Source organism: Crassostrea angulata, chromosome 2 (assembly GCF_025612915.1).
Source record: "Crassostrea angulata isolate pt1a10 chromosome 2, ASM2561291v2, whole genome shotgun sequence".
Classification (NCBI taxonomy): Eukaryota; Metazoa; Mollusca; class Bivalvia; order Ostreida; family Ostreidae; genus Magallana; species Magallana angulata.
The window spans coordinates 21020476-21043400 of record NC_069112.1 but is presented as its reverse complement, the minus strand read 5'-3'; the positions used below and the strand labels follow the sequence as shown (position 1 = coordinate 21043400).

The window sequence follows — 22925 nt, the reverse complement described above, 5'->3', positions numbered from 1 at the left end:
TGACACATTCGTTATTATATATATATATATATATATATATATATATATATATATATATATATATATATATATATATATATATATATACATATATATATATATATATATATATATATATATATATATATATATATATATATATATATATATATATATATATATAAAGTACAGGTCAATCCGAGTTTTTTAAGCTTATTTTTAGAAAGTACAGTTCAATTCGCATTTTTATACTTCGACACGTGAAATCAAAAGAACCAATGATATAATTCGTCATAATGCATGAAAATACTATATTTTTTAAAACAATAGATTATACAACGGATTGACTGCTACTGATTTAGTATTTTGAAACCATTCTTTTAATTGATATGTTGTTATCATACAGTGGATTAGTCATCACATCTGTTGACGAAGACACTGTTATTTCATGACAAGACAGAGCCATAGATATGCCTTGCCTTGCTTTGACAGAAGCTTCTTTTGATGGGTTCCTTAGGTCTATTGACAGTCCTTCAGAGAACAGATGGTCTTGCCATTCATTCTCTTCATTTTTTCTGCAAACTTTGTTTCATGAACAAACAGAAAGAAGGTATTTTAACGTCCCTAAGTGGTCGAAGGTGATACATGTGATACAAAACTGATATGTGTAATACGTTTATGGTTGTGCAAAAAAGTAGACTTTGAATAATTAAAAAAAACTAAAGACTTGAATGTTTAACTCCTTATTTTCTAGCTAGCTGGGGCCAAATAAAAGTGACAAAGTATAACTATTGCTGTATTATTGCCCAGACCAGTTTTATTTCAACTGAAGTTTGCGACATGTATATTGTGTACCTCCAGAGAAAAGTTGTACATATCGATAAACCAAAGTACAGATTTTGAGATATCCACATGTACAACTGAAACTAGATGCTGTCATTGGACAGCAATACCTTCACCTAGTGCTAGCCTCTAAAAAACAGTTTTGGTTAATCAGAAGGCCACATACTATTTCTGGTAGTTTTTAAAAATTATCATTTTTATAAAAGATAAGATACCCAGTATGTCTTTTATGTGCATTCTGAAGTTAAACCGTCTGCACTTGAATTTTATATAAATCTTCACATCTTATGTCATAGTCAACACGATCTATATAATATAACAAAGTTTTCAGTGGAATGTCTTTTCAGTACATGGAGTTATATATACGTGAATATTTTTTAAAAAGTCTCTAAATGAAATATCTATTTTGAGTACAAAGATCTAATCGGACCAAATATTTTTTCAATGTAAACGTATACTACAATACATGTAGAACCTATTAGTTTTATCGGATTTTGTTGGCTTGAAGTTGTTAAAATATCGATGGATCCAATAGTTTATTGTATACTTACTATTACTGCTTACCCATAGATTCCTTGCAAATCTGAATATTTTAATGATGGAAATGTAAGATAACAAAGAATCTGTTAACCAGGTAATTTGCATTTTACACAATTAAAATAAATGTTACATAAAATTGATAAAAAATATCTGATAATTGCAATAGCGCTGTTGTAGGGGTAATCCTATACCAAGTGTTTTAACTTTTTTCTTTTTAAGTATTGTTTACTCTTACCTTTGTCAACATGCAAACGTGTTCAATTCAAAATGCATGCTAAATATTAGCAAATTTGTATTGTTTTTTTATTGATGTATAAATGTAATTAATATATCAAATAGAATAAATTAGCAATGTCTTTATTTTAACTTTGATAAGAAATTCTCTACATTATATTGCTTGACAATTTCAAGAGCTTAAGCTTACTTTCATTAGGCCACAATACAGATACATCACACTACTATTTATTGTGTATGGATAGAAAAGACATTTTTTTTTTATCCTTATTTGCGTTTGAAAAGACAACCATGCACATGTTTTAATTAAACTCTTATTGCATCAAAGGTAACATATGTTTAAAAAAAGTTTGTTTATCGAATGAATGGGGAAGCTACAACAAGAATATAATTGCATTCACTAAAAATCGAACAGTCATTCCTCTGTAATAGAGATGTTTGAGGATGAAAGCAAAATTGGCATTACATGATAAAAAAGTATCACTTACAATAAAAGGTAACTTAAATTGACGACCGTCGCTTTTGATAAAGATTTGAAAAAATCATATAAATTGAAATAACAATGACGGTTATTTTATCAAAAGAATGATCAGTATGTGATATCATTTGTCAGTTTCATGTTAATGAGAAAAATGACACGAAATTAACGGGATAATTATAGTATATTTCGCACCGTTTTGTTGATTTCCGAAATAGCAAGGAATGAATAAACTTCCTCTTAGTTGGCGATAGGTACTTCCGATTTAATTCTTACACATGTAATGAAAAACGTGATTTGAATCAGTATGTAACTGTATAAATCTTTTAATATTAATGTATACGTATTAGAATAATGCTTTTTAGTAATCTAAATGGAAATAAACAGTAACATGAGGCTATCACGGCATAATAAACAATTAATGTAGTGTGAGGCGTAATGCTTGCTCAAATAGTAAAATTTCCAAGATGCATCACATGGACACAACTGTGATTGGCCTAAGCCGACCACAAAAACAGAACACCTTCTTTGATATCCTTTTTTTTTATTTGTATTTTATGGTATTTAAGAGAGAAAACACGAAATAGGTAGTAAAAAATCGAATGCTCCTCTGATTTAAAGGCAATTTGTTTTCGTTCATCTTGGACGATTCTGAAGATAAACAAATTACATTCACAATAAATTGCATAAAAGTACAAAGAAAGTAATCTATTAAAAAATGACAGTGTGATCATAATGCAAATAATGTTTTCTATTTTATTTCCTTTGTTTAAAACAACGATAAAAAATCAATTCATACCTACAAAGCTTCGATAGAACATGTGCTTTTGGAGAACACAGTATCTTGTTTTTCCTCGAATTCCATTAAAGATATTTTCTGATCTAAATAAAATAACAATTTTTCTTTGAATAAAATTCTATTTTTTTTTATTATAATGACTTTAAACACAAAATACTTTTGATAAAGTCATTGGTTACTTAATACATGTATGTTTGTGCATATTTAGAGAAATGGTAAAATTTAATTATGGTATTGCATATTATTATATGTATATCACGTAAATAACTACATTGCATCTGTGTATTTAAATGCATTCTTCATAAATGAGAAGTAAAACTAGTTTTGTTATAGATTTTAAAATATTTTAAAAGCAAATGTACATAAAGATATTCAATTGTATTATTTATCAATTATATAACATTTCCTGTTTTGTATTTTATTAACTTTACTGCAAAGTGATGCAGTCGTGCTGTTGGTTAACCATAGAACTATGATTTCTTAAATTAGAATATTAGTATTTTTGTAATTGTAGTATTTTTCCTCAAAGTCATACTTACCACTATCCAGATCAAACTCCATAAAAAGCTGTTCCACTAAGTTGTGTTCCCTCTCCTCCATTTCAGAAAATAGTATATCAAAATCCGTCATAGTCACCGCTAGATCGTCATCTTGGTCATATAGAGCAAAATCACACGGGTTGAGTCTAAATCTACTTCCGGAGTTCGTGTTTACCATGTACATCATAACATCAAATACCTGTTCCTTCTTGAAAGAAAACAAATAATAATTCGGTCAATTTACTAGAACCGGTCGTATTGCAACACTAATTCAATCGGTCACTTTAATTTCACATACAATTACAGTTTGCAGAGCCATGACGTACAGTTAGTAAATTCCATTAACTGAAAAGACACTCAGTCTGTATATTTTATTTATATTTTATGTTATACATGTAAGGACCATATTATAGCATTGTATTTTCTAAAGGAGCGGATATCATTAAAAATCAATGGAAAAGTTCAATAACTTTATATTTGTAAACAAACAATATTTAAGTAAACATTTAATTTTGTACACTAAGAGCTAGGGCAAGATGATTAAGTCATATTTCAAGAATCAAGAATTGATTTTATCAATCCATTAATAAACACTTACTGCAGAACGCCTTTTTTTCCTCCATGAAAACGACACACCGACACTACCTCCCCAACCCTTATATCCGGAATAACTTAGTTTTCCCGATAGTTTCCACTTCCCTGCCTCGGAAATGGTCAGGAGCAGGCATATTGACAAGATGGTGAGTATCACTGAGTTCATCTGAGAAACAGAAGAAGAAAACACACTAGTTGTTAAAATATTTCAAACGTTCGTGTATTTCTATACTTTAACATTACCCTTTTTTCATTTTTTCAAGAGCTTGATAAAACTGTATTTGAAAGTGTTTCTAAAATAAAGATAAAAATTATGTTTTCTTTTCATATATCAATATAATGACTCAACTTGCAAACAGAACTTTATGTATTTTTTTTTTATAAATCTATTTTTGTATATTTATTTAATTTCTTATTTATCCTTTATTTCTTCATTTTATTCAGTTTCTTAATCATGTGTCAATCATAATTTTAATTAGTAGATTTTGGCGATTGGAAATTAAAACACCAAAATATATAGATGGAAGACAATCAAAGGATTATTGAACAATTCATATACTGTTCCAAAAAGTCTACAAATATTCATTAAATTGTGAACCCTAATTCTAGAGTTTGGTTAATGCATTACTTAAAGCTGCTTGGTCCGATTTTATATCAAATTTTATTCACGCTTTTAAACGATGGCTATGCTTAGTATATGTATAATAATAGACATTGCAGTAGTTTTACCCGTCAATTATGCCGAATTTCAATGAAGAAATTTGCGTACAAAATATGCTATCAAAACAAACGACATTAAAAGGTACCGCGTTATTTCGCCTCATGTTAAAGTTCCACCCTGACGACGAGACTGGTATGGTTGTATTACGAATTTGACATCGCTTTAAATAAATGTCGAAATGATTAGACAAATTACAAATAAACATGGGTACGTTTTGTTCGCTAATATTTCTGAAGTCTGCTTTCTTTACAATTGATGCATAGCATGTAGCTTGAATAACCCCATCATTCGGGGGACAAAACCAAGCAGTTTCCTTTTCTAAACATTCCCGTGATGCATTTTGGTTTGTTTTTTCGTTTGCCAAAAGAGAAACTATTTTTATTTACTTTGAATATTTCTAACTTTGAAAGGATACTGACTCTGCTGGTGTGAATAGGAGAAAGTCCATAACTTTCTAAGATAAATGTTTTGTATGGACAAAATTTTGATACTGTAATAACAAAAAAATTGGACCAAGCAGCTTTAAAACTATTAAAATATTATAAATCTAATTATGGATAACACAGTAAATATCCATGTTAAATGAATGACATCAGAAAGATTGATAAACTGCACGGAGGTACGTATCGAAAAAAAACCCCAACAAATAACGGCTTTAGCTTACATAATCTTACCTTTAGAGGATGATGAAACAGAAGTTGCAGTTCCTTATATACTTCATAAAAGGTTAAGAATCCCGTCGTTGACTAAACATTTACAATAATGAATTCAATAATGACAATGCATCAAAAAAGATAATGCAAAATAAATATCAACGTCCTTGTGCTTTACAATTTGCGTAATGTTTATTTGGATTTTCCAGTAAATGGCAATATTCTGTTTTCGGGGTTTGTTTTGGCATTGAAAGCCTGTTGTTCCTTCTGTCTTTAACATGCTCAATAACTATTGATATAAAATGATGTTATAAGTCCTATTTACATGTAATAAGATTTTTGCTTAACATTTTAAATCAAAAATTGAATTTAACTTATATCGGCTTCTTGAAAACACACCTTTTTGAATTTAAATACATATATTTACATTCTACTGTGTTTTTCCATTAATTTTGTGATCTTCAAATGACTCTAAATAAACTTCTAATCACTAAGTATGAATTCACATGAAATTTACATATTAAGTAGTTCCCTAACAGTGATTTTTATGTTATCAGTTAAAAGATATATTTCATACATGTTGCAAAAGCCCCATGTTTTACAAATATTCAACAAAAAGTGTCAAGAGTTATTTTTCATAAATTATATTTCCATGCTCAGCGATCTCAACAGTCTATGTAATATCATTGCTCTTACTAATTTACTCCCTCCGTGATCTGCAATTTGTATCGACTTATTTAATTAAAAAATTGATGTCATCACTGATTTTTTAAACGTCGTCGTGTTAATTACTGCCGTCAGTTGAGCAAACAAATAATCATAACGCGCGTTTACTTAGCGTACTGTTCACCTGACGGCAGTTATTGACACGACGACGTCAAAAATAATTCATTCAATGCTATAATAATCAAAGTACTGAAGTACTGACGGGAGTTGATTTTATCTTTTATCATTTATTTTAAAATCAACTTATCTTGCGTGGCAAATAGTTTCTTGTCTGTATTTGAATTCCGCACTTTTTTATAATATGAATTTTTAGACTTTTTAAACACGAATTTCGAGAAAGTCAATATGATTCATGTTGTGTAATATTTAAAGATAGATTTCAAACTATGTATTTGTACTTGAAACAATTCTAAAAATTGTATGGATCCAAGCACTATTAATACCGAACTCTTGTCTCGTTCAACCACACGCTCGGCTGTCTCCGTTAATCTCCGAAAAGCAAGAGAGTCTCTCTGCTTGTCGGAGATTTACGGAGACAGCCGAGCGTTTGGATGAACGAGACTATATTAAACACCTGGCCTAGGAATAAAATATCTAAGTTGTTCATATTATATACATGGGAGTATTTTTAAAGTGTTTATAGAATGATACGTTCTCTTAAAAAAACAATCCTTCAGCTTATATTACATCGAATTTTTCTTGTCAGCGGTGATGATTTGTGATTAGGTCAAAACACTAAGTAACTGCATAGGTGAGTTGATTAAAATCAACTTCCAAAAAGCAATCAATTATTCATTTCAAATTCATGGCCCGTAGATGAGTGTTCGAAATTTTGATAATGTTGCTAACATTCATTGTTAATTGAAACTTTATTTTAAATGACTTTTATTACTTATTGATTTACGGTATTAACCCATACCCACCTTTGGAATAAATATACATACATATTTTTGTTTCATATTTCTTGAACACGCATCTAAAGATATGTCCTTTTTAAATTGTACCTGTTTGGCTTGTCCATCAATTTTAATGAGCCAAGGCCGTTGCTTAACAAGAACAGATTGCAGAAAATGATGGTTTTTCCATACGATAAAAATAGAAACCAAAGTTTTAATTTTTACTTTCAGAAAATAATTTTTGACTAATATCCATGTATCATTAATGCATGTATTTTTACAACAAATTATCTTACGTCACTTTCGCTTCTTAGATCACTGGGTTACCTATTGAAATTGTCTTCATCCGTCGTCGTGCGGTGTGGGTTGTGCGTTAAAAATTTTACATCATGGATAATGGGTTTAGGCTCGTGTGTGAAGCCAAGATGGCATTAAAGTAAGAATGTTTTTAATCTTAGAAAACATTCTTCTCTACTCCTATGTACATGTATATATATATACATATATATATACTTGACGGGTTATGATGTCCAGGAGCTCCTCTATCTAAATTGTGAAATTCATGACCCCTGAAACAGGTGTTTAGGCCCTAGGGCGGGACCAATATAGATATATATTGACTATGTATTAAACCTTGGAAAATCCTTTTTAATCCCAAACGTGTGGAAAACCTGAATACATGGTTATAATGAACAGAAGGGATACATTGTAATAGGCCATATAGTGTTAATGCATTTAATGTCTAATCAAAGTACTGAAGTACTGACGGGAGTTGATTTTTTCGATTATTATTTATCTTAAAATCAACGATTCGTTATTTTGCCTGGCAAGTTGTTTATAATTTATTTGCCTGGCAAGTAGTTTATAATCTCTTTTTGAATTACGCACATTTTTATAATATGGATTCTCGAACTTTTCCGACAAGAATTTCGAAAAAAATCTCATATGAATCATGTTGTGTAATATAGAAATTAAAATTAGAATTGATTTCATCAAACTATGTATCGGTATTCGAAATATTTCAAAAAAGTGTATGGATCCTACCAATAATGAACTCTAGTCTCGTTCAACCAGATGCTCGGTTGTATCCGTTAATCTCCGACAAGTAAGAGATACCAGGTCACGTGATAGCTTGATGATGCGACCTCTAAATATAGACTGACTCTCTGCTTGTCGGAGATGTTCGGAGACAGCCGATGGTTGAACGAGAATATATTGAACTCTGGCGTAGGAAAACATACGACTGCAAAAAAGTTCTAAATTGTTCGTACTATTTAAAATCTGACTATTTCTTAGGTATTTATAAATAAATTTCCTTAAAAAAATGCTTAATTCAGTGTACATTACATCAAATTTATCGATTATTTTCAAGAACACCAATACCAGCATTGCTTTCTGTCTTAAGAGATATTAAAAGAGTTTGAGACACAGATGGTCAAATTACATATCTCCTAGGTTATTTTTTTTCCGTGAAAATTAAAGAAGCAAACTAAGGTAAATTAAATGATAACAATATTGAAACATTCCCTTTAATTTGAATACATAATCATTTCATTAAAAACAATACACATAAATTCAGTCTAGAAAGTGTTATATAACCATTCTAGAGATCATAGACCAAGACACATAAGACAGGATACACGACGCAATCCAGAAATTACCTTATAATGTTTTATCTATAAAAATGCTTGGTACCAAAATCGTGAAATTTTATCTATTCTTTAATGTCAAAACTATATTTAACTTACTAGGTTTAAAAAATGTTCACCTTTAGAGAGATCTTTAATTTTCCTAATTTAATTAGCATTTTATTCAAGTCTATATGAATGAATTAAATTGGATCGTACAGCAAGCACATTGCTTATATATGTTATTTGCTGAGAATGACATATTAAATAAATGTTAATATTTTTTTGGTCAAAAACGTGTACTGCTGCACCACTGACATGGCCCAATGTGAATGTTTTCTTAGAGAGAACATCAGTCTTAACATTATGTTCACCTGGAATGTGCACCTCTCCAAACTGTATGTTATAGATCACACCTTGCCATATAAGATGTCTAAGCATATGCATAACCATGCGTTCAAGATAATGGATAATGCGTGATTGTCTGCGTAAAGAATTATTTTCCCCCTGAAGCTCCCAAACCCTTACTGCGTTGCTATAAGTCCAAGCTTAAAAACGCCTTGTCTTCGAAACGATAAAAAAATAATTTTGAGACCCACAAACAATACGTCCAATAAGACTAAGATACTGTACGACAGCCTAAGCAAGGGTTACCCGCAATTTCAGAAAACAGCGCTTAACCGAGTCAACTAGTTTGTATAAAGTTATTCATTTGAAGCCATTTAGAAAAAAAATACAACCTGAAATATATATAATCTTTCATTTCAATATTGACACTCAGTCCATGGTGTGGCATTTTCAAGCCACATTATACATCATATAATCGCCTTGTAACTGCTCGGCCAGCACGAATAACTCTAATACAAATATTAATGAGATCTGTTAACTCTTTCAACTGCTTTAAAACGACCTTGATTTTGATTGCAATGATCTGCAACTGAGACCTTAAAAAGAGATACATGTAAGCTTACCCTGAAGGATCTTGACAGTCGTTTTTTTTTTAATTAATCAATCTCAACAAATGTTCAAGGCTCAGAAAAATTTGAAGAGCCAATACTTTTTTTCTTGGCTAATGAGACCCCTAAATCTGTACAAATTTCGTAAAAATCAGACATTACTTTGATATATTTTGAAAAGTAGCTCAAAATTAATTATTAATCAAGTAAAGATATGTTCGATAGGTACTTATTACTGATATTGTTTTCAATTTGTTCATTATGTCTTCACTGTATCATCATGGCAACTGACTGCCAGTTAACAATAGCTGACGCTATAGTGAAACCTAAATATGACAGAGAATCGAAATGTAGTATCGCTATTTCAAGCACTGTTTGGTGACCCATGCCCGGACATGTAAAAGTATCTAGATTCGAGGTAAACCTGTCTCATGGAGTAGTAATTATACACTATTATCAGACGATAACGCAAATCTAATTTGATAACATCAAATTCTTCCTAAAGATGATTTTCTTTTATTCATTTTTAACCAATTTTGAAATCGAAAACTGACATCAAAATATTGTAAAGTATCATTAATAGTATGTCTTCAAAACGATCGTCATCGCTTGTGTTATAAATTTTTACTTTAATCTGATATTGATTGAAACAACAAAAAAGCAAACGGTTGGATATATATCTTTTTATTCCGGAACATAAATTTATTTGACAATATCAGAAAGAAAAAACAGGAACATGAAGGTAGAAATTTATGTTTTTATCCTTGACTGGAAGACGCTTCTTATCTTTTGTCTTGGACATTCCTAATAAAATAAAAAACATTTTAAAATCACTTTAAATGATATATAATATAATATAATATGTGATAATTTATATTTCCTTCTCCTTGAAAGAAATGACCAATAAAAAAATCATACCTATGCAGCATTGATGACACATGTGTTTTTGGAAAACACTAGTCCTCGTTTTTCCTCAAACTCCGTAACAGAAATTTTCTTATCTAAATAAATGAACAGTTTTTAACACTTTAGTACCCTAACTGAAGGAAAATTTGAAATGTAGTCTCCTGGGTTTGTAACAAGGTTTTATATCTTTTTAGCATCTTTAATACATAATATTTGTAAAATAAGAAACAAATATAAATTAGCTTTTGACAATACTATTTTTTTCTCAAATATTAAGTATCACCTACCATTGTCAGCATCTAACTCTGTAAAAAGCTGTTCTTCTAGGACATGTTTTGTTTTGTCCACATCGGAAAATAGTATATCAAAATCTGCCATTGTTACATCTAAGTCGTCATCTTGGTCATATAATGCAAAATCGCAAGGGTTGAGTTTAAATCTACTTCCGGTATTCGTGTTAACCATGTACATTCTGACGTCAAACACTTCTTCATTCTTGAAAGAAAACAAATGACATGATCACTTTATTAGTACTTAATTGTGATAACTTGTCACCTTGGCACTTTTAAAAAAAAGTAACACATTGTCAATTAATGTGAGATTATTCGAATTAATAATTGCCTAATTTTCATGGTATTCTTGGGTAACTATTCTTCAAGAATTTGCATCCTAACCAACCAAATAACAAAAAACAAAATAAATTTAGAAAGAGTTATCTTTCTTACTGAAACTGAAAACCGACGAATCCATGAAATTACATCGCCACGGATAATTTTTTTAAAAAGCGCAATCCAAGAAAATTGGCCCCCACATATTTAAATAATTGTTGAAATCACCCAGCACAAATTACCGAGTGTATATTTAGTTTTGAGTGTTAGAGCTTTTTAACATCATAAGTAGAACAATGACAAGAAAATGTTGCCCCCCCCCCCCCCCTTTTTTAACAATGGCTTCTTTAAACTTCAAGAAACTGCAAGAATGATTTAATATATATATCTAAACTAACTACATTTTAAGCACTGCCAGTTTTGTATACGAAGAGCATTGACAAGAATTACTCCTAGCTATAAGATTTTGGAACTAAGGTTTCATTGAACACCTACTATAGACCGTTTTTTCCTCCTCCAGGACAGGGACACACCGAGTTTACCTGCCCATCCGCTGTCTCTTGTATAACTAAGATCTCCTGCAACTCTCCACTTGCCTTTCCTCCTCCTCTTGCACTCGGTAAGAGTCCCGAGCAAACAAATCGACAAAATGATAAGCGTTAACGAGTTCATCTGAAAAAAAGTTCAATAAAACAATGGAATAAAATTTATTGGATATTGTTTCAAGTACAAAATGAATAACTACTTGCGAAAGTAATCAAAGCAACTCTAGTATATCAAATGATTGTTATCCCACATTACCAGAGTTTCTCTTTCTGTTTGTGATGTTTATAACTTGAAAAAAGTATATGAACTTACTTTTCAATGGTTTATCAATTATATGTATTTTAATACATCAGTAGGGTGACAATAGTCTACTACCTGTGACAACGCAAAACCAAAAACATCATTTTTTATTTATTTTTTTTGGGGGGAGGGGGGGGGGTCATGTAGTTTCAATCGTTACTCGAACCCAGAGTCCTACTTTCCGTATATTGCCAGTACCAGGACCACTGAGCTATTCAAACCCGATATATTGACCCATCGTCAATATTCACAGATGATCTTGTGACATAAGTAATTATTTTTACCTTTTTTTAGTGAAATATACGTTAATCATATACTAGTATTTCGTTTACGATTAAATTTTTTTTGACTTTGTCTTTGAACTGATATTTAAAAAGGACATAAAACGTTAATTATACATCCCTTAACAAATTAATTAACTTGGTCTTGATTTTCATTAGATAATAAATACAGGACAAGTTTAGTGGTATTTAGTTTGTTGTGGTATTGTAATTTACTGAACAGTTAGGGTGTGTTGTTTTGTTTTTATTTTAAATTTTTTTAAATTTTTTTTAAATTCATTTTTTTATTGTTTTTTTATGTTGCTGATTTTATTAGTTTGTGTTTTAATTTTTTGGGGTAATAATGCTACGTGAAATATTAACCAAAAGTTTATTGCTTACAAAATTCAAACTGTATTAAAGATCTTATACTACATTTTTTAAGTTAGACTTTATCGGCTATAGTTTGAAAGACAAAACACAAATGCGTTCATAGAGATGACAATGATAGGTATATTTCTATTTTCAAACTTTTTGCATATCCGATCAATTTTCTTGAAACAAAGTTGTTCCACTGTATACGATTTCACTTTAATCTGGCTCATTGTTTTACGTTATATTTGTATGCATTACAACATATAACATACGGAATTTCTTTGAAAAAAATATTCCTGACTTTAAAATCTTCAATAAGTCCAACATTATTAATAAAAGCATTTCTTTAGGAATAAGAAAACATTATGTTAGTATTATAAGATGATCAAATACGGTGCGGGTGATCACATCAAAACACGTTCAAAGGCCTACATGATAGATTTATAACATCCTTCATTATTTAGTCACCGCCTAATATTCAACGAATTATTTCTTATTACTAATGTATATATAAATTTCAGCACTTGTATGATATCCAAAAAGGCATTAATGAAATGCGATGAAGTATACGTTATGAAATCGACAAAGACGTTGGAAAATGTATTTTCTTATATCCAGGGCTGCGTTCAAGATCACAGCCGCTTTGTAAAGGTACATGGAAGCTACATTGTTAAACGGTAATCTAACCTTCCCACGATGTAGATATTAGTAGCCTAGTTTTTTATGCTAAGCATCAAATTAAAGAAGTCTACTTAGTAACCACTTTGTAATGAACGTGACTTTATCTTATCTTGTTATATTTTGTTCATCCCAAGAGTTATTGTGAATCTTAACATGTAGCTTTCTACTTGAAAATTGACAATTTATTGCAATGTAATAAGTCTTCAGTTGAATATTACCAATTTCGAAACAGAAACGTAGAGGCTAATATAGCGATCCGTTCAATAGACCTAGCTTTATAACACCTAGCGGCAAGACTGGCTGCTACGATCTTGAACGCAGTCCAGTTCAGAGTTGTAAAGAACATAACAATATTTCATAAAACTGTTGATGAATTAATCGCGACTATTGACCAAGAATTAAACATGTACTTACCTTCGGAGCAAATAATTTCTTACGCCTATTGATCGAAATAAGTTATTCCTTATATAGTGCACCGTCCTTTAAGAATCCTGTCGTTAATAATTAATGCAAAATTAATAAGTTGAACGCAATTGGTCTCAAAAAGTGCACAATAAAGATTTGCGACTTTGTACGTTATAATTTTCTGAAATGGTATTGGTTTTTCCAGTATAATTATGAATCTTGTTTTTAAGGTTTCTCGATTGTAAACATATTTTTTTTTTGATGATTGATAAAATTTGGTAATACGATAACGCCCCTATCCACATGTGACCCAGGTTTTTTGGTAAATTTTTGATTTATATATTTTTGTCATAAACTTTCAGCAGATAAGCCTATAGATGACGCACTGAGGTAATGATAGGATGAATTGCTTCTTTTCATATTCATACAATAATGATCCATAAATAAGGGTACTAAATATGTTCCTAAAACGAATTGATACTTCTTAGCTTTACTTTTATTGTGTGTATATTTCTAAGGAAATTGTTCTCACATAGTTTTAGAGGAAATTCATTTGCAACTTAGAGTTATATTAATGTATCTGCAAAAAACGAACAATAATCCATTGTAAATTTTGACAATTTCATTATCTTATTAATCATTTATGTACCTTTTTTCGAGTTATTTTAACTAGCATATCGCCGATATTACATTAAAAACGGCAACAAACTGTTTCAAAATTTTCGAAAAGGTTTATCAACAACTTTGTAAAATCTGAGGTACATGTACATGTACATGTATTCTTTACGATTTTATGATAAAATATTAGAGGGACGACCAAAAATTAGATCACGTAGCATGGATGTAACAGTTGACAAGATTTGTCTGATTTTTGGATGGGTCTCGTGCTGACAACGATGATTTCCACATTCGTCTTTCTAACAACGTATTTACGGCGTAAAATGAGAGCATTATTAATTACGTGCCATATTCATGCATTTTGATTATGTAATTTGCGCATAAATTAATAAGGATATGCTAATTACTCTCTTAAAAACAAAAACATTAAGAGTTTTAATAGAAGTTGTGATTTTGATAATTTTGAAACAAGCATCAACAATGATGGCACGTCCTATTAGTTGTTTTTTAAGGTCTTTTGTTTCCAACGGTAAGCCATCTTGTTATTGCTTTCTTTTCCTCTATTGCTATTCTGTCACGTTTTCTCACTAACTCTTCAGCCGATTTTGATCAAACTTTCAGATCTCAGCCATAACAAATGTGTAAAACCAGTTTATATTTGGGGTTTGAGATAGAAAAGTTTGTTTTATGTCTTTGCTTCTTTATATTTTTAGGTCCCCTGAGTAAACTCAGGTGACTTATTGCTATCCGTTTTCGTCCGTCGTCGTGCGACGTGCGTCGTTAACAATTTAAATTTTTATTTTTTTCTAAAAAACTACAAGATTGATTGCTACTATTTTTGGTGTGAGGCATCTCTATGGTAAGAGGAATCTAAATTGTGAACTTCATGGCTCTACCACCCCCAGGGCACCACAAATGGGGCCAAATATGAAAAAAAAATCGAAAATTTCAAAAAGTTTCCTCTCTACTCCCATACACGCGAGGAAAAACCTGGATGCATAGTTATGATCTCCATAAAGCCCTCTACCAAAGTTAGGAAATTTATGACCCCTGGGTCAGGGGTTCAGGCTCTAGGGTGGAACCAATATGGCCTTATGGTTAAAATGTATTAAATCTTAGAAAATCTTCTTTTCTACTCCCATATATATTTGTTAAAAACTAAATGCATGATTATGATGTCCATGGGGCCTTCTACTAAAATTGGGAATTCATTACCCCTGGGTCAGAGGTTCAGGCTCTAGGGTGGGGCCAATATGGCCTTATAGTTAAAATGTATTAAATCTAAGAAAATATTCTTCTTTACTTCCATATATATTTGTTAAAAACTAAATGCTTGGTTATAATGTTCATGAAGCCCTCTACCACAATGGCAAAATTCTTTAGCCTTTTATTAGGTGTTCATGCTCTAGTGTGGGGCCAATATGGCCATATTATAAAAAGGTTTTAAAACCTTCTCCACTCCCACACATGTGGGCAAAAAACTGAATAAATGGTTATGATGTCCACTAACTCCTCTAACTAACTTGTGAAATTCTTGGCCCCTTGGTCAGGGGTTCAAGACAAGAGATGGGGTGGGGGAGGGCAATATGGCAATATAGTGTTAATGCATATAATGTTTATAAATTTTCTTCTCTATTCTAACACATCTGTATTAAAAATGACTAATAATTATGTTTACCAGGAAGTCCTCTTCCGAAATTTTAATTTTCATGTCCCCTGGAGAATGGGTTTTGTCTCAAGGGCAGGGCCAAAATGGATGTATAGGTGTTAATGCATATACATGTAATGTTAAAAATTATCTTCATTACTCCAACACACCTGAAAGGAAAACTGAATTCATGATTTTCTAGACCAGATCTTTAAGTTTTCCGCCAAAATTATAGGTTTCATAGTTCTTTTTGAAAGATTTCAGGCAGGGAGGTGGTCGTCATTACAAATTTATAGCTTTTTCTATTCCAGAATGAAACCTAATTAATTAAATGCATATATGAGACTCCTCGACAAGTTTGTGTATGGGTTATATGCTACTCAGGTGACCGTTAAGGCCAACTGGTCTCTTGTTTCTCGAAAACTATTGAAGATAGAACAACAATTATTAGGTTTCATTTTGTTTATACCTTTATTTATTGATAAATGCGCTTTATTTACTTAATAATATGGAATTTGTTTTATCATTAACCCAGGCATCCTCAACATTTAAGACTCCAAAGTCGCCAAGCGGGAGTCCATATAGCTCAGTCGTTAGAGTGGTAGACTTTTGTTCTCGCAACCCGGGTTCAGTCCCCGGCCGCCGATTTTGTTTTTCTTATTTGTGTTTTGCTTCACGATTATGATGTCTTTCGTTAAAATAATTTAACAATAATCAATTAAAAACGGTCTTTTTCCAGTATAAATTTTGTACTTGTTAGAATACCGTCAATTTCTTAATGCGTGACATTCTTTTTTTCTGTCGGCAGCTTAATACCTAATAAAAACGTTCGTTGCTTCGGCGGCATCAAAAAGATGACGTCAAAGAACCACTGCAGAACAACCACATTAGAGCCGGGTATATATATCGGCACCAAAGAAAAATCACCATTTCAATGACCGTATGTTCACAATATTTAGCCATTGGGGGGAATTAACCGTTCTCCTAACAAGTGTGCCCATGTGTTGGTAAGGAAAGTTTATGTTACTATGCTTATGATGTAATGACCAGCAATTTACAAAAAAACATAATTATATAAATTGCACTTCTTTAAAATCAGATTCAACATCTAAAATTTAGAATGTTCAGTTTCTAGCTAGAGTAATTGTTTTGAAGATAGTGTCAATATTTTGTAGTCCTCATTATTTTCTGATAATTTTGTAAGTGAATAATTCAAACAGCTCGAATAAGACGCTTTTTTATACCACGTGAAATAAGTCGTGGCCAATTTCTCACTTGTTAAGGGCAAATTTGCATAAAAGCTGTAAAGTCCGTTAAAATAATGCAAATAATAATTACATTATTAAATAAAAAAAACAGTTCAATACGCTTCTCAATTTTCTTGATTTCTTCTTTCACATTTTTTTTTTACCTACACGGAGAAATTAACGCAAATTGAAAAACAGTTTCTACTTAGAAATATCAGGGGCAAAACATTATATCTTGCCCATTTATAAGGTATCGATACACCTCATTATAACGTCATCATCAATTTACTTTTTACAGAGGACATTCGTCACAACTAGATGTCATAGAGGGAGCATTTCAAAACTGCTTACTTGCTTTTGATTTCCCCTATGGTATAGATGGAAAAAAATAGTGAAACAGCATACTTCCTTATGATATTTTTTTAATCATAAACAATGTTTACTTTCGACGATATTTGAATAAAGGATTGAGTACAAAAATGACAAAAAGGCATGTATTTCAAGGACATATATCGATATTCCAGATGAAACAAATATATGAATGATAATAATTGATAATAAGATACACAGGTTTTTTAGAATATGATAATTCGTTTCAGAACAAATATTAATCAATTTTACTTTTTTGTTACAAAAAAGAAAAAGAAAACACAGAAAAAGTCATGAATATAACATGTCAATAAGGCACGTCTTTTTGGAGAAAACAAGACCTTGTTTTTCCTCAAATTCCGTTAGGGAAATTTTCTGATCTAAAAAATAAAGATGGTTTAATTGTCAAATGTATTCTTGATGTGATGATAAAAAAAATCAGTTTGTATCGTATTAGTTTAATGCAAAATTAAAAAAAATATGAATAATATTAAAAAAAAGTTGAAATGAAAATTACATTGTCGCATTTCAAACATAAGAGAGAGAGAGAGATTACTCTTAAAATGAAAACCCTTCTTAATGAAAGAAAATGTGAAAGAAATAATGATCTTCTTTTAAAACTTAAATTGTTATTTCAAATTTGAATCGAAAATTACCATTATCCATATCCAATTCACGGAAAAGTTGTTCCACCAAAATATGTTTTGATTTATCCATTTTAGAGAATATTATATCAAAATCTTTCGGCGTGATCGTAAGGTCGTCGTCTTGGTCATATAGCGCATAGTCACATGGGTTGAGTCTAAATCTACTTCCGGTTTTTTCGTTTACCATGAATATCACTACGTTAAAGACCTGTTCCTCCTAAAAAGAAAACCACCAAATAATTGTGTAATCTTATCAAATCCCGACATTTGATAAAAATTCAGTTAATGATTTTACGAAATATGTGAACTATAATGGCATAATGTCAATAGTTGTATATTTCTTTGTTAATTGAAAGATTATTTTCATTATTAGTTGTACAATATACTATTTACAGTTTAACGGAAAAATCTCAAGGATGTATTGTTTTTAAAAGTTAAAATTATATGTCATTATTAATCAAGCGAATGTACTATATATTTAGACAAACGACCTTGATAATTAAGGAATGAATTCAATATTTATTAGTTTTATACGATACAAAATGGTTTGGGGCAGTTTATAAAAAGTGTTAACTGTTCCAAACAATTTTATACCGTTTAAAACAGATAAATATTAAATTCAGTCCTTGTAATTTAATTTTTTTGCTATCAATTGTTGGTAAAAATAGTCATTTGATCTATAAAATGACATCAAACTGTACAGAATTCAAACGTAACGTCAGGCGGATTGATACTTTTTGGACGTTAGTCTTACTATATAATGACGTAGGCAACATTCTTTATCCGATATAAAATAATGTTTTCAACCATTCAGAAAGCGTGTTACAACCAGAAATAAATTATCTTAAGATAAGGAATTGTCATTCTAAAAACTCTAGTCGAATTAATGAACTGTTTTAATTACTTTCGATTTGTAAACCTATTCCGGGGGGGGGGGGGGGGGGGGGGTACGTATCATTGTTTGTATTTTGAGGGCAGAAACAAGATAAGCCTGCTACAAAAGTTATTCTATGAATCAACACTCACTGCAATGTGCCTCTTTCTCCTGGCTCTAAAAAGAAAACCATAGTCTACTTTCCCTATGACCAGGTCCACTTTTCCTTCAATCCAAAATCCGGCCGCTATGCTGATTGCAAACAGGCAGAGCAGCAGAATTGTGAGTGTAATTGAATTCATCTGGAGACTTACACAGAATTAGAACATATAACTTGTATATAAAACACAAAGTATGTTATATTTTAACAAACTATTTGACTGGAAGACCACAAAGAAATCATACAGAAATTTCATTCAAAATTCATTCCTAAATATTTTCTAAGTTTAAAATTTTCTATCAACAAATGTCTTTAGGTGTTTTATTCATTTTTCAAATATATCTTGACATTCAAGATGCAGGTAAACAAGAAACTATCAAGATTAAAAGTCGTTAGTTAATATAAACACCAAATGAGATTTTGAATCATTGTTACTTATTGAATTGCTGGACACTTCTCGCACATTATAACAAAACGTAAATTTATCATTACCTAAAATTGTACATTAAAAAGGTAAAAGAATGGAAAAAGTAGACGCAAGAAAAATGAACATTGTCGGTTTTCTTGTGAAGACTTTGATCGCAACGATTTACCAAATGTACAGCATTCGCTTACCTTCTGAGAAGAAGATGGGCTGTGTGTTTGGGTTCTTCTACGTTGACTTAATTGATGAACCAGAAGTTATAATGGCTTATATACTTTACCGCCTATTTGGGAGTAGTCATTCTCAACTCTAAATTTGAATAATTAACTCAAAAATGAGAATGGAAAATGTCTAGAATAGACTTTGCTAAAAAATACAGTTGTCCTTGTGCAATACAAATGACAGCATCGTATCGTGTTTTTTTGTCAGAGTGCAATATCTTGATTGTTTTAGTTTCTGCAGTTGGGAATATGCGCATTTATTTAAAAACTGTGTCAACATTGAATAATTAGGTTGTTAGAGAACAGGACAATTAAAAGGAATCATGACTTCTATTTTGATGTCACTATTTTAGAATAAATTTTCTAATCTGAATTGCTTTCTTTTTATTTTATTACCTGGAATATTTCAACACATTGACTAAAAACTTGAATAGTAGGCGATTTATTCAGATTGATCTCGACGATTAAAATTTCGACGCTATTTCACATCACACATATTAGATTGAAAATAATTTTAAAAAGAGCTGTGTTTGTGCTTATATCTACTTGCAAAATGCAAAATGTTATAATCCCATTCACCTTTTTACAATATAAATAATCAGGTTTTTTTGGTACATTAATGTACCAGGTAAATGATATTTTTATCGCATGTATAGAGTCGCTGAAAAGTTCTACGGATCCACGCGCCGTTAGTCTTACGTGTAGTTGTTTGTGTACATTTCTACAGACAGTTCTTTTGTTTTTTAGAAATTAAGAAAAGCGTCGAAATTTTAACCGTCGAGATCAATCTGAATACATCGCCTACTATTCAAGTTTTTAGTCATTGTGTTGAAATCGTTGTGAAAACCATGAGTCTAAAATAACTGATTGAAATTCATACAAATAAAAATCTAATAATTTGTTTGCACACTATTAAATACACTCTCAGAGAGAGAGAGAGAGAGAGAGAGAGAGAGAGAGAGAGAGAGAGAGAGAGAGAGAGAGAGAGAACTTGTGTGTTGGTTATATTACTTAAATTAAAGTTTTATCACTGAGCAATATAATTTTGTCTTAGGTTTCAAGCACATGTATAGAATTAGAAACTTAAGGTAAGGTTTGCGGTTACAGGGAGATAAATCACACATTTTTATTGTGACGTAACACCAACTACCCTTTATTTCAGTTATGACGTCAAAATTTATATGACGTCATAATTGATTTCAGTTTTTTTTTATTTCGCGGGTTTTTTTTAGCTTCAATGAAAAAATAAGAGGACACAAGCATTTTATCAATTTCCACGCATCATATGGTTTTGAATAGTGTTTTAGGAACATCAGATTACACATATCCTAAGATACGTTTTTCCTGAAATCGGTGGACTTGGAAAAGTTTCAAATAAGATGTTTTCGTTTACATAATAGTAGTCCAAAATTAGGACATTCGTTGCATTTTATTATAGTTTTAGATAGTTCATCAGAAATTAATAAAAGTGAATCATGATTTTAATAGTGATATTACTTTCGAACGTTTTAAGCATATAAAATGTACATATTTTCACGAAATTGTTTACATTTCATCAAAATGAAAATTGGAAATCATGAACTTTGACCTTTTGTAGAGACGGGCAAAATTCATTTGAATTTCATGAGAAAAAAAACTTTAGTATAGTGAACAAAATGGTATATAACTTTGGTACAACCTCTAAAAAATGCAAGCCGCAAACCTTACCTTAAGATGCTTTGTAAAATTATCAACAGCTCGCTGAATTAACAAAAATATATCGGATTAAAGTCAAACAGTTCTTTTAATCTATCTTAATGATTACATTTATCTAAAATTAAATACTAATAATAACAGACTAATCAAAATAAAACTTACCTCCACTTCCCAGTTGTCACTGGGTTCACGTTTCACGAAACGTATCAAAACGGGGGAACGGTTGGAAGTTCTGATTTTAAATAGATTGAAATACATTTGTAATATGTTTTACGGTGCTACCGTTGTGGCGAGCGCAGCAGAAATCACACATACCTTGCATCATTGTCAACTTATATAGTGTTATTTTGGTATCAACGAACGTCAAAGAATTTTTGAGAGAGTATTACTCTATAATAAGTAAGCCAAAGATACTAATTTTAATGGTTATGATACGTACAGCACAACCCTTATCCCTCCCCCGAGAAAGAGAGAGAGAGAGAGAGAGCCCGGTCCCAGTTTGTAGGTGTGTAATTATTATAATGATTAAAATAATTTTTCATTTTATTCCTTTTTATTTAGTTCAAAATGTCCAATTGTTTATTTCCTCCCTACTCATATACTTACCTGCCTACTGTACATGCATGCACAATTAGCTTAAAAATGGATCGATATGACAGTAAAGTATGGCTAGTATATATTGATATAATCTCTATGTAAAAAAAATATTAAAAACAAATCATATGTCAATGAGGCAGGTATCGCAGTCTGTAGTGAAATAGCTAGTACACTCATTACAGATATTTGATCCACCTCTTTTATCGCGGGAAATATAGCGCGAGAGCACTGATACGTCATCCGTGACTTTGTTCGTCTTTCTTTACGTATCTCGACTCAATACAAAGGTATAGAAACATGTAACAAATATTTTGAGTCTCGCCAAAGCATATGCAGTACTCAAAACGTGTCTTCAAACTTTAAGACACCGTAAATTACGAGTTAGAAGTCGGCCATTTTTGGCATTGCACCACGGGTGAAGACATTAGAGAGCATTATGGGACGTAGACAAAAAATGTGTTTGATGAACTGTAGGTTTAGCTCGTTCATTTTCCCGCCTACACTGGTTCTTAGAGCTGCGCTCACTAATATATCATATAAATAAAGAAAAATTCTTGTCATGATTACCACCTTACCACGAAATTGGGCAAAAACTAAACAAAACGAACCGTACCGTTAAAAAAGCGTAACGAACCGAACCGTGCATCTGGTGTAGTAGCACGTTTCAGGTTCTGTATATAAATCATAAGACATTATTTCTTTATCATCTATGATAGATAGATAGATAGATAGATAGATAGATAGATAGATAGATAGAT

General features: G+C 31.0%; 1 protein-coding gene and 2 long non-coding RNA genes across 4 annotated transcripts; all 3 read right to left on the bottom strand.

Moving 5' to 3' along the window:
- Positions 1-2612: 2612 nt before the first annotated feature.
- Positions 2613-4078, bottom strand: LOC128171294 (uncharacterized). Its single transcript, XR_008242057.1, has 4 exons — positions 4011-4078; positions 3413-3620; positions 2874-2956; positions 2613-2725 (listed from the first exon to the last, which is right to left on the bottom strand). It is a non-coding gene; the product is annotated as an uncharacterized LOC128171294 (long non-coding RNA).
- A 6421-nt stretch (positions 4079-10499) lies between these two features.
- LOC128171292 (uncharacterized) lies at positions 10500-11768 on the bottom strand. Its single transcript, XR_008242054.1, has 3 exons — positions 11596-11768; positions 10780-10987; positions 10500-10587 (listed from the first exon to the last, which is right to left on the bottom strand). It is a non-coding gene; the product is annotated as an uncharacterized LOC128171292 (long non-coding RNA).
- A 6012-nt stretch (positions 11769-17780) lies between these two features.
- Positions 17781-19976, bottom strand: LOC128171284 (uncharacterized). Of its 2 annotated transcripts, none has more exons than XM_052837053.1 (4): positions 19846-19976; positions 19223-19379; positions 18206-18413; positions 17781-17929 (listed from the first exon to the last, which is right to left on the bottom strand). In XM_052837053.1, the coding sequence occupies exons 2-4, from the start codon at positions 19370-19372 to the stop codon at positions 17841-17843; spliced, it is 447 nt and encodes a 148-aa protein (XP_052693013.1). In that variant the 5' UTR covers positions 19373-19379; positions 19846-19976; the 3' UTR covers positions 17781-17840. The 2 variants fall into 2 exon arrangements, with proteins under 2 accessions (XP_052693013.1, XP_052693014.1); XM_052837054.1 differs by having other exon boundaries at positions 19223-19372; positions 19846-19949.
- Positions 19977-22925: the final 2949 nt, after the last annotated feature.